The sequence below is a fragment of the Pelobates fuscus genome, chromosome 8, assembly GCF_036172605.1.
Source record: "Pelobates fuscus isolate aPelFus1 chromosome 8, aPelFus1.pri, whole genome shotgun sequence".
NCBI classification, from domain to species: Eukaryota; Metazoa; Chordata; class Amphibia; order Anura; family Pelobatidae; genus Pelobates; species Pelobates fuscus.
In genome coordinates, this window is record NC_086324.1 from 31,618,749 (window position 1) to 31,636,781 (window position 18,033).

Consider the following 18,033-nt stretch of genomic DNA (forward strand, 5'->3'; position numbering starts at 1 on the left):
AAACCTAACTAGGACATTAAAGTTGTATTGGTGCCTTTTGAACCTCATTTTGTTATTTGGATTAAGTTTGCTAAAATTTGCCATTTAGTGAATAGCCCTCTCTGATCATATTGGGCAATTAAAGGATCCTGTGCCCTAAAAATAAAAAAAAAAAACTAATTTATTAGTTATCACACACACACAGCAAACTGTCTTAGTCTGTGGGTATGAGTTTCGCATCAAAACGTTGATTTAAAAGCACCTCGGGTTAGTTCTTACATTTTTGATGAATTACAGTAGTGGGGGACGCACCTGGCACCAAAACCGTGACCTTCGTGTTTATAGCGTCTGAAGTGTTTCTTTAAGACATTAAAAGAAACAGCTTGACCAAGTGTACAGGGGTGGCCAAAAGGTAGCTTCTTAGCATTTGTAAACCTAAAATTTTGCCAAACTAAGGGCTGACAATGCATCATGGGAGTTGTAGTTTAACAACATCTGGTGGTCTTCCTTTTGGCCATCCTTAGACAAGCTGAAGCCCACATGAGGATGTCTGAGTCCTTCCCCCTGCAGGTGACATGAGTCAGCCTGATTCCCTCCACATGCTCAGAACTCTGCTATTGTGTGTTCTATCAAAACAAGTTACCCAGGGGGCCCCACTGAGGGGGGATTCCAACACTATTTATCTGGAATAAAAACCTTCCAATGTATCTGTTTGTCAGACAGCAGTCACTGCCAGTGAGGGGAATGCACCTGGGTTTATCTGCCTGCAGAATGAGGAAATAGGGTCTGCAACAGTTTCAAACAGCAATCATAACAAACTACAAACAGCCCTCCTCCCCCTCCCTCAGCCCCCTCCCTTTCCTGTATAAAAGCAGACAGCAGCCTTGCTATACGTAGTAAACAACCGACTGAGAGCACCATGGAGGTTATGTACAAAGCCACCTATCCCTGCGACAAACTGTCTCGCCCTCCTGCAGGTAGGTTCTCTTGTTAATGGTGTTTACATAGCACAGATCTTTAATATAGAGCTGTAACTGCATTCAATCTATTGCAGATATTAACAGGGACAATGGGTTAATAGGGACTAGTTACACTATATCTGCCCCTAGAAGGGGGTAACTGTTCTAACAGAGGGTGACTATGGGCTCTTATTCATGGTAATAGGTAGAGTTATGAATCGGAAGCTCCTAACAAGTCAGCTCTGCCATTAATCTCTGAATTACCCTTTGCAGTATATGTAGTTTTTTTTTTTTTTTTTTAGGGGATAATCAGTACTACGTTAATGTCACCCCTAACCATCATTGCCACATTTTGGGTGAATGTATTTAGATTGCTAAACCGATTAAACGTTATACTTGGCTTTCTTCCTGCCTTGTCCGATAGTTGGGTATGTTGTGTAATGTTATCACATGATGGTTCATTTAATACCTGAGATGGACAGCATGCTGCCTCTGCAGAATCTCTCGCGTTCAGTTTGGCCAACATGCTTTCTTACACCAGGATAGGCTGGGCGTTAAAGGGACACTCCAGGCACCACAACACTTTTTTTACATCAGTTGTCTTACAAAGTCTTCAAGGGAAGCACCCTCTGTATTTACCTACATGAGTGTGCGTAGCATACAGGTCCTTCCAAGTGAATATCAATAAAAGCCTGTGAAAACTACCTTAGAGCTTCATTTAAGGAGTGTGTGAACTAAGTCCAGGGCTGCCTAATAAGCCACTTGACTAGCAGAGCAGAAGATGTAAATCTTTCTTGTATAAAACAAATATAGTAACTTTCAAATCTGTCTCCCATTCTGTGATTATGAATACATTTCTTGGTTAGTATTTTTGGAGCCCCAATGTATTGAGGTGGGTCTTAAAGGGACACTATAGTCACCTGAACAACTTTAGCTTAATGAAGCAGTTTTGGTGTATAGAACATGCCCCTGCAGCCTCACTGCTCAATCCATTTAGGAGTGAAATCCCTTTTGTTTATGAACCCTAGTCACACCATTTGACTTGCACAGCCTTCCATAAACACTTCCTGTCAAGAGAGCCCTATTTGGGCTTTCTTTATTGCAAGTTCTGTTTAAGATTTTCTTATCCCCTGTTATGTTAATATGTTGCTAGACCCTGCAAGAGCCTCCTGTATGTGATTAAAGATCAATTTAGAGATTGAGATACAATTATTTAAGGTAAATTACATCTGTTTGAAAGTGAAACCAGTTTTTTTTATCATGTAGTCTCTGTCAATCATAGCCAGGGGAGGTGTGGCTAGGGCTGCATAAACCGAAACAAAGTGATTTAACTCCTAAATGACAGTGCATTGAGCAGTGAAATTGCAGGGGAATGATCTATACACCAAAACTGCTTCATTTAGTTAAAGTAATTTAGGTGACTATAGTGTTCCTTTAACCCCTTCAGGACCGCTGACGGTTCAGGACCGTCAGCGGTAAAACGTGCGTTTGGACCGCTGACGGTCCTGAACCGTCATAACGGTTTTGGGCTACTTACCTGATCGCCGTCGGTCCCACGGCGGCGATCAGCTCTCCTCCCGGTCCAGGGGGACTGCCTGTCTGCCCGGGCAGTCCCCCCTCGGCAGATCAGGACCCCACGGCCATGTGATCACTCGATCACATGACCGCAATAGGGGTCTTTGTATCTGCCTGCAGGGGGACTGTCTGTGCTGACAGGCAGTCTCCCTGCAAGTGTAAAATCATAAAATAAAGTTAAAAAAAAAACAATCAGTGTAAAAAAAAATTATAATATGTGTATATATATATATGATATATATATATATATATATATATATATATATATATATATATACATGTATTATATCTATATATATATATAATATATGTATATGTATCATATATATAATGTCACACTAAGTGTATTTTTATATTTATATATACGTATATTAATATAAAAATACACTTATATTTAAATTACACACGAATATATACAATATATATAATAACTATATATATGGTATATATATATTATTATAAAATACAAATAATATGTTAATAAAAATAAATAACAAAAAATAAAAATAATTTTTAATAATTAAAAAAAAATTATATATATATATTCAATTTTATTCTAACAGTATTTTGATATTGATATATATATATTTATATCAAAATACACTTAGAATGTAATGATATATATATCTATGTATAAATAAATAAATAAAAATAATACGAAATATACATATGTCCACATACAAAATTACATTATTAATTTCATAAATATACACGTAGACGTCAAATATATAAATATGTATATATATTAAAATTCTACGTGCATATTTATGTAATATTTTTACCTAATTAAGTAATTTTAATGATTGCAATTTGAGGGACCTGCCTGCCAACCCAGGCCAAAAGTCCAGATAATTTAATTTGCTAGCACTGTGCTTAACCCTGTAACTTTCTATGACACCCTAAATCCTGTACATGGGGGTACTGTTTTACTCGGGAGACTTCGCTGAACACAAATATTAGTGTTTCAAAACAGTAAAACATATCACAGCGATGATATTGTCAGTGAAAGTGAAGTTTTTTGCATTTTTCACACACAAACAGCTCTTTCACTGAGGATATTATTGCTGTGATATATTTTACTGTTCTGATACACTAATATTTGTGTTCAGCGAAGTCTCCTGAGTATAACAGTACCCCACATGTAGAGGTTTTATAGTGTTTGTGAAAGTTACAGGGTCAAATATAAGGCTTGGTTTTTTTAATTGAAATTTGTCAGATTGGTTAGGTTGCCTTTGACAGCGTATGGTAGCCAAGGAATGAGAATTAGCCCCATGATGGCATACCATTTGCAAAAGAAGACAACCCAAGGTATTGCAAATGGGGTATGTTCAGCCTTTTTTAGTAGCCACTTAGTCACAAACACCGGCCAAAGTTAGCGGTTTTTGCATTTTTAACACACAAACAAATATAAATGCTAACTTTGGCCAGTGTTTGTGACTAGGTGGCTACTAAAAAAGACTGGACATACCCCATTGTAAATACCCTGGGTTGTCTACTTTAAAAAATATGTACATGTTAGGTGTGTTTCGGGGATTTATGACAGATAACGGTGTAACAATGTCACTATTGATACATTTAAAATATATATATATATATTGAAACAGCAATTTCCTACTTGTATTTATAGGCCTATAACTTGCAAAAAAAAGCAATAAAGCATGTAAACACTGGGTGTTTTTAAACTCGGGACAAAATTTTGAATCTATTTAGCAGTTTTTTTCATTAGCTTTTGTAGATAAGTAAAAGATTTTTCAAGTAAAAGTCCAAAAACATGTTTTTTTTTTTTTTTTTCACCATATTTCATTATTTTTTTTAAATACAATATATGACATAATATAAATACTGGTATGTAAAGAAAGCCCTTCTTGTCTTGAAAAAAACAATATATAACTTGTATGGGAACCGTAAATGAGAGAGCGGAAAATTACAGCTAAACACAAACACCACAAAAGTGTTAAAACTGCTCTGGTCCTTAACGTACAAACATCGCAAAAACAGGCCGGTCCTGAAGGGGTTAAGGCAGCACAGAGAAATGTTCTGGGCTGCCTACAATTGCTGGGGTTACAGAGAGCCATAAATGGCTGCTGGCTGTGAGTTACTACCATCAATCTCCATGGACAGGATGGATATCTCTATGCTGCAATAAATTGTTTAAATTCCACAACCACCGGAATGGCTATGTACAATCTCTGCAATTGCAGTTTGTTGAAAAATCAAACTTTTTTTTTATTTTTTTTCCTTCATAAAAAAAGTAATGTAAAAGGGGTTCCTGGTCTCCTTGTAATCAGTTGTGTAATGCATATATTTCAGGATTTGTCTTGGGATGTATAGTAGATGTACAATGCATCTGTTTATATAAACAGAGACTTTGATCTTTATTGCTTTGAGTGACTGTATTGGTGGTGTGATCTTCAGTAAGAGGACTGTGACCGAGCTCCCGTACTCCGACTGCAAACCTCTGCCAATTTAACTTACCAGCTGCTATTGGGAATCCTGGAGCACTTTAGCCCCAGTTGCTGAAGCTTGACTGGGGTTTCTGAGGACTTCCTCCACTCAAACAGGTTACAGCTCTTTCCAGGCCGGTATTGTCCCATCTGCCTCTCTAGCTACTGACTTTAGAAAGGAACTTGTCGCTCAGGCCTAGCTCTCTTTAACTTGTCCCATGAATCTGGGACCAATCAACAAGTCCGAAGACTGTTACTGGGATCCCTAAATAAACCAACCAGGACACAGTTCCCAATGGAACTGACACACAATGCGTTTTGTCTTGTTTATTTTTTGTTTTTTTTAACTCAGGACTGGTCTGTCATTACATTAAACTTACGGTGACAAAATCAAACTAATACAAATGACCACATCATATAGGGAAACCTACAGGAAGTCATACTAACACAATAACATATTTATAAGGGGATGGGAAGACAACCAACACAAAATATCTCCCCTGTTTGCAGAATTACAGTCTGCACATATAATGGGCGGCTAAAACATAAGAATTATTCTGGGACCTACGTAACATGTCAATCTTCTGCTCCCAGTGATGGTGACTACTGTCATACGTACTCATTTTGCTTTGACCCTGGGCCGCAGTTAACTTTATGAACCTGCTTGGCTTTCTTCAATGTGCCCCTTTTCTTTAACACGACAGTAATAGTCAGGTTATGCCCCTTGTGTTTTCTGGTTCTCCTAACTATACCATTCAATGAAATATCTCAAAGCCTATGTAAAAGTTGGCAAAACCATCTGACGCTACTGGTTTCCTGTATCTTACCAGATATGAGGTCTTTTGTTGCTGGCTGAGCCTGGTGGGATGTAAGTCTAGAACACTACCCGTTGGTGTAGTTCCTCATGAAATGTTATCAGCCAAAGATGTTGTCCTTTATTCAACTGACAACCCCTATGTCTTCAAATGTAATGTGTAACAGTAGAACCTGTTCTGTCTTGTTTGTTGACAGCCACAACCAGCATATATAGCTGGTATGCACTCATGTTGGCTTTGTAGCCATTTTTCACACTGTTTACATTAATGCCGTCGCTGTGCGTGAATCGAAGTATCTTTAAAGACAAGATCTCTAGCTGTCTTAGAGCATCTTCTTTGGGACTTCAAACTTGTACAATGTTATTGGAGAGGAGACTGCAACTGTGAGGGATATGATTCTGTCGAGTGGACCATATTGATGTCTGGTCTGTTTTATGGATCCACTTGCGTATAAAGTCTACAAAACCTCTCTCAAAATAATGTTCTGTACATGACAGGTGCACTTTAATGTGAAGAGGGGAGTTATCTATACAACTTTGTTTTTTTACTTTTACATTCCTCTGTACTAGCTGATACATGTTTGAGATTTGACTATTAGAACTGTTCCTCTCACAAGCCAACCAATCTTCAGTATAGGCCTTTACAGCTTATAACAAAGTGATTTTGTAGGTAGGTCAGTGGAACCCTCCTAAACACCATCCTCCATCACATGTGCTGAGATTCCTCTGGCAAACACCTTACACTTAGCCAGCAGACAATATAAAGAGTAATGGGTCTGCTGTTTGGGTACCACTGTGCAGGCAATGCAGTTAGACTTCAACATGGGGTTGCTGCATCCAACTTGGGGGAAGTACTGCCAGGTAAGACCAACTGACTAGAGGTGGGGTGCATGCAACACCCACAAACTGTATACAGATCATACTCTACAGTTACCAGTAATCTACATGGATTAACCTCTCCTAATGCAATGTTGGTTACATAGCTGAAGAGTCATGCATTGCTTAAAGGACCACTCTAGGCACCCAGACTTCAGCTTAATGAAGTGGTCTGGGTGCCAGGTACCTCTAGGATTAACCCTTTTTTTTTTTTTTTTTTTTTTTTTAATAAACATAGCAGTTTCAGAGAAACTGCTATGTTTATAATGAGGGTTAATCCAGCCTCCAAAGCCTCTAGTGGCTGTCTCATTGACAGCCGCTAGAGGCGCTTGCGTGATTCTCACTGTGAAAATCACAGTGAGAGCACGCAAGCGTCCATAGGAAAGCATTGTAAATGCTTTCCTATGCGACCGGCTGAATGCAAGCGCGGCTCCTGCCGCGCATGCGCATTCAGCCGATGACGTCGCGATCAAGATGAGGAGGAAAGCTCCCCGCCCGGTGCTGGAAAAAGAGGTAAGTTTAACCCCTTCCTCTCTCCAGAGCCCGGCGGGAGGGGGTCCCTGAGGGTGGGGGCACCCTCAGAGTACTCTAGTGCCAGGAAAACGAGTGTTTTCCTGGCACTAGAGTGGTCCTTTAAGGAGGTTCTATCACTAAATGTGAATCTAGATTACGTGTATTAGGGATGCCACTATAAATCCCTTATTAATGTGTAGTATGACCAGGTATTGGTGGTGGATCCACACATTGTATTTAGAAGACGGAGTGAGGTTAAAGCAGTTGGGATTTAAAATATTGCTTATAGGGTGTTAAAGGAACAAGAAGCTAAATTGATGACATGGGACTATAACCATTTCAATAGGGGTGTTCTAAACTGAGGGAGGTTATACACAAGTTTGGCCATCACTGACTTGCTGCATTTGTGTCTGCATCAGCAATGCGTGATGACACTGCACAGAGTAACTTTCCACTGACTGGTGTCGGCGCAGTTATCTGTGAAACTATTGTGTTCTTTTGTTTTATGCCCTAAGAGGAAATACATGACAGGCTCACACCCTAACTCTGTCTGAAGTGTTCACTGAAACGTAAACTAGCCGGTCTCAGCTGCCTAATGGTCTGTCTGAGATCTCATCGCTTTCAAGTTCACGGCCGATTAGAACACGACTGGACATGTAGCTGCACACAGACGCCTTTAGAATAGTCTAACAAAGGGCTGTAGATTCTGTCTTATCATTGGATACTAAATGGTCTGTCCTGAGATTGCTGTAAAGAAGCATTTGGAAACTCAAATGCATCTTATGAAAAATGTGTAGAGCCAAAACTAATTTTATTTATCCCTCCCCCTTATTGTGTTATGTGCCTTGTAAATGAGGAACCCAATATCCACATTTGTTTAATTGGCTATTAATATAGAGAAGCTACATATTGGCTTTTATGGACAATGTTAATCATTCAGTTCACGGGAAATCTTTCACCCTGGCCGCTTGCTAGAGGTATAACCTAGGACAGCCGATCACAAGAATATCAAGTTTTTTGGGTCTATTGCAATGCATTAACCTGGAGCCTCGGTTCCTACATCTCATCAGCGGTCTCTTGCATGCAGTGACACTGTCCAACATCTATTAATCTGTGTTGGACCAAGGGTATAGTTGTGTATGAATCTGTATTTCTATACTGAGAATCCACTCGCCGTTTTCATAGACTTTGTCTGTTGCTGGTGGGCTTTCATCCCTGTGAACCGCTTCCCAATGTTTTTATTTATTTAAAAGCACTTTTATATTGGTCTTTCTTACTTTTCTGCATATATTACAGCAGGGTGTGTTGTAGAATCATTCTCTGCTGTATCACAAGGTGTTCTCAAAGTGGTTTTTATTTGGCAGATAATCCCGTGGGTGAGCCATATACCTGTAAGAACACTGTCCCTGTTAAATAAATGGCACTCCCCTCTAAGAATTAACACAATGAAGCTTTGAAATGTTGGAATAATGCATGTATGGCTTATGACTGTCTTCTCATTTAAAAACATTCCAATTGTCTGTTCTGGGATCTGTCTTCAAAATGGTCATGGTGCCTAGTGTTACTTTTGAGTGGGCACCAGGGTACTCCTTGCACCATAACCACTACATATGCTGAGCATCATGTGAATTGCACATTGGTCATGGGGCTCGTAACATACTCTCACCCTTACATCGCACACACTAACATGGCTTCCATACAACACACAAACTTGCACACATGCTGACCTTGCATGTACAGTGAGAAAGTATTTGATCCCCTGAAAGAAATTATCAGTCTATTGCTGTTAAAATACACTTACCATTAACATTATAGACCGCATTAAAAAATCCAGGGGGGGGGGAAAACAATGTCAGTTATAAAATGATTTGCATGTCAATGAGTGAAATGAGGGGGGAGATAATCTCTTCTTAGTGTTTTGCACATGGTGTCTACAGCCAGTATTGCCCATATAAACTCCAAAGGCCAGGACTGCATGTGCATGTGCACAGCTCTGGGGAAAGCTACATATAAGCTGGGAGCTGAACCACCAAACAAAGATCTAAACAAAATAACGGAACGTTACTGCAAAACAGAAGTTTGAGTGTGCATAGATTTGTCCAAATGAAGGACCCTGAGAGAAGGCTTTTACATTCAATGAGGGGGCCAGGGCTGCTCTGAGAAAATGTAGGTGACTTAACCTGGAATGCGACTAAAATCTAATTTGGAACTAGAACAATGAATCTTATTTTACGCACACTGACTTTCTAAACCCATTTATTATAGTTTAAAGAACCATTAATCTCAGTATGGCAATGGAGTTCTGGTATAAGGACACTTGATATACATAAGGGATCTGGCCCCAAAAGAGGCCCTTTACATCCTGAATAGGGCCACTTGAGGGCTATTGGTCTGTTAACATGGACTAGTAAGTGGTTGTCTGTGATAAACTTTGCAATGTTGTAACACAATGGAATCTGCTGGCTTTGTATAATTTCAATAACTCTAGTTTTGTGCCTTTGGGTGTTGTCAGCTGTTTGATGTAGAGGTTTATTATAACTTTCTTTTCTTTCTTTGTAGTTAAAGCTGGAGGAATGCGTGTAACAAAAAAGCAAGTTAGTGAAAGTGGAGCCCCAGAGAAACATTTGAAGAAACCTGTTGTAGAAAGGCCAAGGTACATTCTAACGCAGCCTGCATTGGTGATCTCGTTAAAGGGTCCTTCCATGGGTATACTATCATGGCTGTTCACATGAGCCGCTTGGTTTTTAGTATGTTCATCTCTCTGCAGACATGTTGGGGTTTGTAGACTAGTGAATTGGAAACAGAACTGCAAAATTCCTTCAGAAATGCAATGGAGTGGTGTATTTTGGGTTTTTATTTCTTTTACACAAAGCTTGGTATAAATTTGCAATCTGACTATTGATTCGCCACTGGCATTACACCCACCCTAAAAAAATCTAGCACAGGAGCATCCTGTCACTTGGAGAGATTTAATTTCCATGCACACCTAGTCGTTCAATCTCATTACTAAACTGGTATGCACAAAAAGCAATATAAAGCTTAAAAACCTAACATTCTGGGGTGATTTTCTAAAAGCTGGATATTTTGTAACCAATTTCCATGGATATTCTCGCAGTTCATTTTAGAAGTAAAAACTGACCAAAGGTTTAATCTCCTTGTAATAACGGTTCCTTCATAGTAGCAGACACTCTGTGAATCTTGTTCAGTTATCAGTTTTGTGATTAGGCTTTTATATTGCTATGGCGTTCGATGTTTGTTAGTGACACTCTGATAGCAGTCTGTCCTCTGGTGTTTATGAAGAGAAACCAGAAGTCTATGTAAAGCCGTGCTTTGTCTATTACATACAACTCTGCATAGCTTTAGGGTGTGTAACCAATGCTGACTGTCACTTTCCCTTTTGTTTCAGCTCCCTTGTGAACATGACAAACATACAAGCCATGAATCTCTTGACAGGGGCCTTGGATAAGGTATGTCTACTACAGATGGCAAACTTCTCTCAAACCCTGAACCTCTCCTACTCCTCCTTTCCTTCTCTTCCCCCCCCTCCCCCCCCCCCCCCCGTATTCTATGGAATAAAATCAATGTTTAACCAAGGACATCCCATAATGCAACATGTTCTGTGAACAATTAGTGCTTCATTTCATCACTGTGACGGATGTTTTGTAACAATTGTCCAACCTCTTAAAGTCCAGATGTTGGACTATAGTTGCTGCTGGTTGAGAACTATGATCCAAACTACCAGATGGCAAAGGTTTCCCATACCGTGTGTATATTGGAGAATCACTGTCACTCTGTGCCAGACTCTGAATTAAATGTCGTGAACCAATCTACCGTAAACTGACGTTTCCTGTTTTATGAGCCTATCTCCATAATGATTCCATTTTATATCCCTTGATATAGATTTTGATCGTCTTTCTACAGACAATTGGCAGTTTCTCCTCTTTGGTTATCAAATCAGCACAAGCTCTTTAAAAAAAGTCTTCTTGCAGATACTGACCTTAAAATTTGAATTTAATTTTCAGCTGGGCCATGAATTTCCAGCAGATGCTGCATACCTTCCTCACCAGAAGCCCCTGCCTACGGTGGAGAAAACTGTCCTACCGAAGAAACTCTACATTATTCAACAGCCACGCAGATTTTAGATGTGAACTTTAATTTGCTGTAATTTTGTATGGGCTCTTTTCTGTTTTCTAAAAGGACCAATCTTTGTATATAAAACTTTGTCAATCAATGATAAAGCACTTAAATTTTTTTTTTATTTTCGGGGTTGAATTTCTTTTGACTCTGATTTAAATATTGATGTAATTGGAAATTAAAAAAAAAACAAACTCACTGCGTACAGGATTTTTTAAATTTTTTTTTTTTATGACTTTGACAGAAAAACCCACTAATGCAACATGGTACATGTAGGTGACATTCAGACAGCATGTGGGAGAAATGAAATGCATTGCTTTTAATATAGGTATTGGGGGGGGGGGGGGGGGGGGCGCGGGAAGTGACATGAGTCACCAGCACTAATATAAACTTTATATCTAGCTCGTGTCTGTCATGCAGAATAGGGCCAGTTTCTCTCCAATAAAAGAAAAATCCCGGTTTACTTGGCATTTTACTTCTACAGAGAAAAGTAAAGTCACTATGCGGGCAGTAAAACCTATGGATTGATTATAACTGCTTGTCACTGACCTATTCCACTGGAAAGGAATAAAAATCTCAATGGATCTAACTTGCCCAACATTTGGGAGATCTAGCAATACTTATTCTGGGCACTAGAGGGAAGTCTTTCCTTGTTAAGAATCCCTTCTTTAAAACACATGGTTTCATATTGTTCAACACAAGTAGTCTATACAATGACAAACATTGTATGCAGAGCTGGTGCTAGATTATCTGACAGCCACACTTTGGAATACAGAAACCATTACACGATTATAATTTCCTGGTGGCGGTACCAATTTAATTATTTACAAAGCATGTTCTAATAACACTAAGACGGGGGGGGGCTTCTCCTCCTCACCTCCCTGCTGGCGGCTCAGTGTGTGGGGACTGACTCGGTGGGAGAAGGTGAGCTTGTTGGCTGGCGGCCTGAATCCTGTTCAGATATTTAGCTGAAGTTCATGGAAGATGGCAACAAGCGACTGAGGTGTATGTGGCAGCTGACCGGATCTACTTACTGCCTGTCAGATGCACTGTTGTGTGCAGTCAGTGTTCCAATTCCCTGTCCCACTCAACACGCTCGGTAAGCTTCATGCCATATATTCAGCTACCGTAAAATTCAGCTAATCATAATGGTTTGTGCTTGCATAACAGTGCATCATGGGAGCAATAGTTTATGGGAAAACTGGCCTGGCGCAGAGGCTGCGTCCAGGGGAGTAACTAGGAATCACAGGGCCCGGGTGAAAGCATCAAAGTGGTGGGGGGAGCAGCAACAGGGCAATTTCCCCTTGTATAGCGCTACCTCTCCCTTGCTTGCCCCTCCCGAGATTGAGTTCTGGATTCCGCCCCTGCAAAGAGGCGGCGGCTTGCGCTCACTGGTACACCTACACGGACAAGCAGTCATTGCCACACACTTTCAGTTACAGGTACCCATTCTCACTGGTATACATACTGTCAAGGGTCAGTGAGTACGTCTGATAGTCAGTAGTGCTGTTTAACACACATCAATTTTATTTATGGCTTATGTTTTTGTTTTGTTTTTTCCCTACATTTTTGAGAGCTAGTGTGGGACTGCTTAAATCTTCATGTTCTTCCTAATTGGTGTCTACTCTGCCATACATAGGCGTGTGCCTGGGCCCACCCTAATACCCATGGTCCGCACTATGTGCCTCCCTCTGCAGGAGAGGACCCGGGGAGCTCTTGCCAGCAGCTCCGCTGGGTTCCTCTCGCGAGGTCTGAGCGTTGCAGTGGCAATGCTCAGATCTCGTGAGAATGAACTCTAGGCCAACAGGCTGCGGGGCTAGAGTTCACTCACCACTGGAGCACCAGGGATGGTGGCAGCACGGTCCCCCTTCCCTACAAAAGGTAGGGAGGTTATTAAGGGGGGTTATTAACTAAACGGTTCCCCCACCCCCCCACAAACAGCACCCACCCACATACACACACACACACACTCACTAACCGCGCCCTCACACACAGAGCAGTGTATTTGTGCTTTAGGGTGCACACCCTTATACAATAGGCTGTGCATGCCTATGCTGCCATAGCAAACAGCCAGTTTCTGGGGGAGCCCTCATGACCACTGTAGTTTCGCCAGTGTTGGTATCCCCAGTGGCTGCTTAGTTTGCTCAGCAGTAGCTCTGACTGTATGGTGTAAGAATGTCCAGCTGCCAGTCTTAAAGTACAGCAAACAAGCTTCCTTGTCACCCGAGGCTTTAAATGTAAGAGTTCATGTACAAATTATTTTCATATATTTCAGATACAAGATGTCCAACCATTTAAAAAAAAAAAAAAAAAAAAAAATTAAAATGTCACTTCTCTGGAAGTGACAGTTCTTAGTACTTCACCCCTGTAAAAACTGTACAGATTAGTGCTGCGGAGATAAGTAAACATACCGACCTACATGGCACATCCATGTTCAAGGTGACATAGTATCTGTGACACTCTGGGGTCTATGTTGGTTCTTGGGGTATTTTTAGCATCATGTGCTCTAAGATTAAGGGGTCTGGGTGCCTATAGTGTCCCTTTTAAGATTAAAAGTTTTGAGAGTGTTAAAGTTGTGGTATAAAAGCGGTTTAGGGTCAGTGAGGTTAAATTTAGTATTTGGGTACAGGGGGTGCTTTAAGATTGAGTTAGGTATTTGATCTATACACCAAAACAACTATAGCTTTATGAAGCAGTTTTGGTGTATACATCATGCCCCTGCAGTCTCACTGCTCAATTCTCTACTACTTAAGAGTTATGGAAACACTATAGTTTTAAGGGCGGCGTTTAGGTACCTGGCTCCTTGTTAGAGAGGTAAAAGTTGAGTTTACTCCTCTTATTTCCATCCCAGCGCTGATCTTGTCATGGCTGTCCGTCCCTGCTGTCTGCAGTCTTTGCACGCCTTCCCCTTTATCCCAGACCAGGGAATACACCAATCAGAGGCTTCTTATTACGATGCCTAGGTGCTGGAGCCAAAAGCGTGCACGCACCTTTCCTGTACTTCTCAATGAGCCATAGAACGTCATGTGTTTTTGTGCAGTGGCAGTGTGAAGTAAGTGTTTCTCTGTCTGCTTTGTCAGTGCGAAGTATCAGTATAATGTAACAGTGTTTCTGTGTAGTGCCAGTGTGATGTAAGTGTTTGTGTGTAGTGCCAGTGTGATGTGTTTCTCTGTGTGCTTTGTCAATGTGATGTAAGTGTTTGTGTGTAGTGCCAGTGTGATGTGTTTGTGTGTAGTGCCAGTGTGATGTAAGTGTTTGTGTGTAGTGCCAGTGTGAAGTGTTTCTCTGTGTGCTTTGTCAGTGCGAAGTATCAGTATAATGTAACGGTGTTTCTGTGTAGTGCCAGTGTGATGTAAGTGTTTGTGTGTAGTGCCAGTGTGATGTGTTTCTCTGTGTGCTTTGTCAATGTGATGTAAGTGTTTGTGTGTAGTGCCAGTGTGATGTAAGTGTTTGTGTGTAGTGCCAGTGTGAAGTGTTTCTCTGTGTGCTTTGTCAGTGTGAAGTATCAGTATATGCATACACAATAGGTGGAGTATCTTGGTTCCTGGGTATGAGGTAGTTTGCAAAAGTACAATGGAATAGCTGTAGAGACAAAAAAATATTGACAAGCACCTAGTGCAACATCATACGTCATAAGTAACTCAGGATTGATTGTGTGATTCAGTAGTCACAAGGACAGAGCCAGATGTTTATGGCTCAGTTTAAACGCCTGTGGGATAGTTTGAAGGGATCCCACTCTCTATAAGTGTAGTGGCTGATTCTGCGTCCTTTAGTAGTCCCAAAAGGAAAAGGGTCCACACCAAAGAATGTGGGAAAACAATACTTCCTTTAATAAAAGGTATTATAATGTAAAATACAGATACAAATAAATAACAAGCTTGAGGTGGCTAAGTAAAAAAGTCCACTTTGGGGTATCAGTATAATGTAACAGTTTGTGTGTAGTGCCAGTGTGAAGTAAGTGTTTCTCTGTCTGCTTTGTCATTGTGAAGTATCAGTGTGATGTAACAGTTTGTCTGTAGTGCCAGTGTGAAGTGTTTCTCTGTCTGCTTTGTCAGTGCGAAGTATTAGTGTGATGTAACAGTGTTTCTGTGTAGTGCCAGTGTGATGTAATTGTGTATCACTATGTGCAGTGTCAATGTGGTAGAGTAGTTTTTCTCTTTCTAGTGTGTCAGCATGATGTAATAGTGTGTCACTGTGTGCAGTGTCAGTGTAGTATAATTTTGTTTCTATGTGCGGAGTGTCAGTGTGATATAATATTGTTTCTGTATGCTGTATCTGTGTAATCAAATATTGTTTCACTGTGTGTACAGTAGCAGTATGTTCCTCTGTTTGCAGTTTCGGTGTAATGTAACCGTGAAGACCGAACACAGCGATCTGTGCATGGCCCCGCCCCCTCAGACTGAACACAGTGATCTGTGCATAGCCCTGCCCCCTCAGACTAAACACAGCAATCTGTGCATAGACCCGCCCCCTCAGACTGAACACAGTGATCTGTGCATAGACCCGCCCCCTCAGACTGAACACAGTGATCTGTGTATAGCCCTGCCCCCTCAGACTAAACACAGCGATCTGTGCATAGACCCGCCCCCTCAGACTGAACATAGTGATCTGTGCATGGCCCCGCCCCCTCAGACTGAACACAGTGATCTGTGCTGGACCTGCCCCCTCAGACCGAACACAGTGATCTGTGCATAGCCCCGCTCCTTCAGACCGAACACAGTGATCTGTGCATGGCCCCCGCCCCCTCAGACAGAACACAGTGATCTGTGCATGGCCCCGCTCCCTCAGACCGAACACAGTGATCTGTGCATGGCCCGCCCCCTCAGACCGAACACAGTGATCTGTGCATAGCCCCGCTCCCTCAGACCGAACACAGTGATCTGTGCATGGCCCCGCCCCCTCAGACAGAACACAGTGATCTGTGCATAGTCCCGCTCCCTCAGACCGAACACAGTGATCTGTGCATGGCCCGCCCACTCAGACAGAACACAGTGATCTGTGCATGGCCCCGCCCCCTCAGACCGAACACAGTGATCTGTGCATGGCCCGCCCCCTCAGACCGAACACAGTGATCTGTGCATAGTCCCGCTCCCTCAGACCGAACACAGTGATCTGTGCATGGCCCGCCCCCTCAGACAGAACACAGTGATCTGTGCATGGCCCCGCCCCCTCAGAACGAACACAGTGATCTGTGCATGGCCCGCCCCCTCAGACCGAACACAGTGATCTGTGCATAGCCCCGCCCCCTCAGACCGAACACAGTGATCTGTGCATGGCCCGCCCCCTCAGACAGAACACAGTGATCTGTGCATGGCCCCACCACCTCAGACAGAACACAGTGATCTGTGCATGGCCCCGCCCCCTCAGACAGAACACAGTGATCTAAGCATGGCCCCGCCCCCTCAGACTGAACACAGTGATCTGTGCATGGCCCCACCCCCTCAGACAGAACACAGTGATCTGTGCATGGCCCCGCCCCCTCAGACTGAACACAGTGATCTGTGCATGGCCCCCGCCCCCTCAGACTGAACACAGTGATCTGTGCACAGCCCCACCCCCTTAGACTGAACACAATGATCAGACTGAACACCCATGGGTGGGGGCTAGGAGGACACTATGTCCTACTGTTATTATTTTAGAGCACTCACCTGACACCAATTGGTGGAGGCTGGGGGGATACTATCAGGGCCGGACTGGGAAAAAAATTAGGCCCGGGCATTTTTCAATCAGAGCGGCCCCCTAAGAAGGGGGCGGGGCCAGAGAGGGTGTGTTTTGTCATCACTAATGACAAGCACACCCCCTCTCAAAGTGAGCAAGTTGGTTCAATGCGCAGAGCCCTGCTGAAGAGCTCTGGCATTAGAAAAAGGCTTGCGCTGTGTTTGCTTTTAAATTGTCTCCGGTGTCTCCACAAGTGGGATACCAGAGGACAATTGGGCCAGGAAAGTGTATGGTGCATGTGTTTGGAGCCTGCTTGTGAAATTGCGTGTGTGTAGAGTGTGGTGTGGTATTGTGTAAATAGGTCAATTTAATTTGTGTTTGTGGTGTAATATGTGTGGCTAGGGGCTGTAGATAGTGTGTGTATAGGGGGCATAGTGTTATAGGGGATGTAGCGAGTGTGTGCATACAGGCTGTAGTGTGTGTGTGTGTGTATAGGTGACGTAGTGTGTGTAGGGGTTGTAGAGAGGGTGTGTAGGAGATCTAGTGTGTAAAGGACCCAGAGTGTGTATAGGAGATCGTGTGTGTGTGTGTGTGTGTGTGTGTATATATATATAGAGAATTAAGAGTGCATATAGGGTAAGGGATCTAGCGTGTATCTGGAGCGTAATGTGTGTGGTGGTGTAGTGTGAGGGGTGCTGTAGTGTGTGTGTGTGTGTGTATATATATATATATACAGGCCCGGACTGGCCATCGGGCACACCGGGCAAATGCCCGGTGGGCCGCGATGGCCGTGGGGCCGAGGCCGGCAGGGGAGATCACAGGATCTCCCCTGCCAGCCCCAGCAGGGCCAGCGCGCTACCCGAGCGCCGGCCCTGCTCTGAGCCTCCATGGGCCGGTGGGGAGATCAAAGATCTCCCTCACCGGCCCAGAGACACTGACAGGCGGCCGCCGGCTGTGGGGTGTGAGGGAGGCAGCAGAGAGGACCGGCGGAGCTCAATCCAGCAGCTCCGCCGGGTCCTCTCGCGAGGTCTGAGCGTTGCCGCGGTAACCGCGGCAACGCTCAGATCTCGCGAGAGTGAAC

At 42.6% G+C, this 18,033-nt stretch overlaps 1 protein-coding gene across 1 annotated transcript; it reads left to right on the forward strand.

The window, feature by feature from the left end:
* The first annotated feature begins 854 nt into the window (after nucleotides 1-854).
* DAPL1 (death associated protein like 1) lies at nucleotides 855-11,345 on the forward strand. The gene is made up of 4 exons (XM_063428611.1): nucleotides 855-956; nucleotides 9,720-9,813; nucleotides 10,567-10,627; nucleotides 11,183-11,345. Exons 1-4 carry the CDS (start codon nucleotides 899-901, stop codon nucleotides 11,300-11,302), a joined length of 333 nt encoding a protein of 110 aa, XP_063284681.1. The 5' UTR covers nucleotides 855-898; the 3' UTR covers nucleotides 11,303-11,345.
* Nucleotides 11,346-18,033: the final 6,688 nt, after the last annotated feature.

Excerpts from the sequence above, each read along its gene's own strand:
- DAPL1 (XM_063428611.1), top strand. The coding sequence starts at position 899 with ATGGAGGTTATGTACAAAGCCACCTATCCCTGCGACAAACTGTCTCGC. Across the intron at positions 9,814-10,566 it reads CCTGTTGTAGAAAGGCCAAG|CTCCCTTGTGAACATGACAA; the intron begins GTACATTCTAAC and ends CTTTTGTTTCAG. Across the intron at positions 10,628-11,182 it reads TGACAGGGGCCTTGGATAAG|CTGGGCCATGAATTTCCAGC; the intron begins GTATGTCTACTA and ends TTTAATTTTCAG.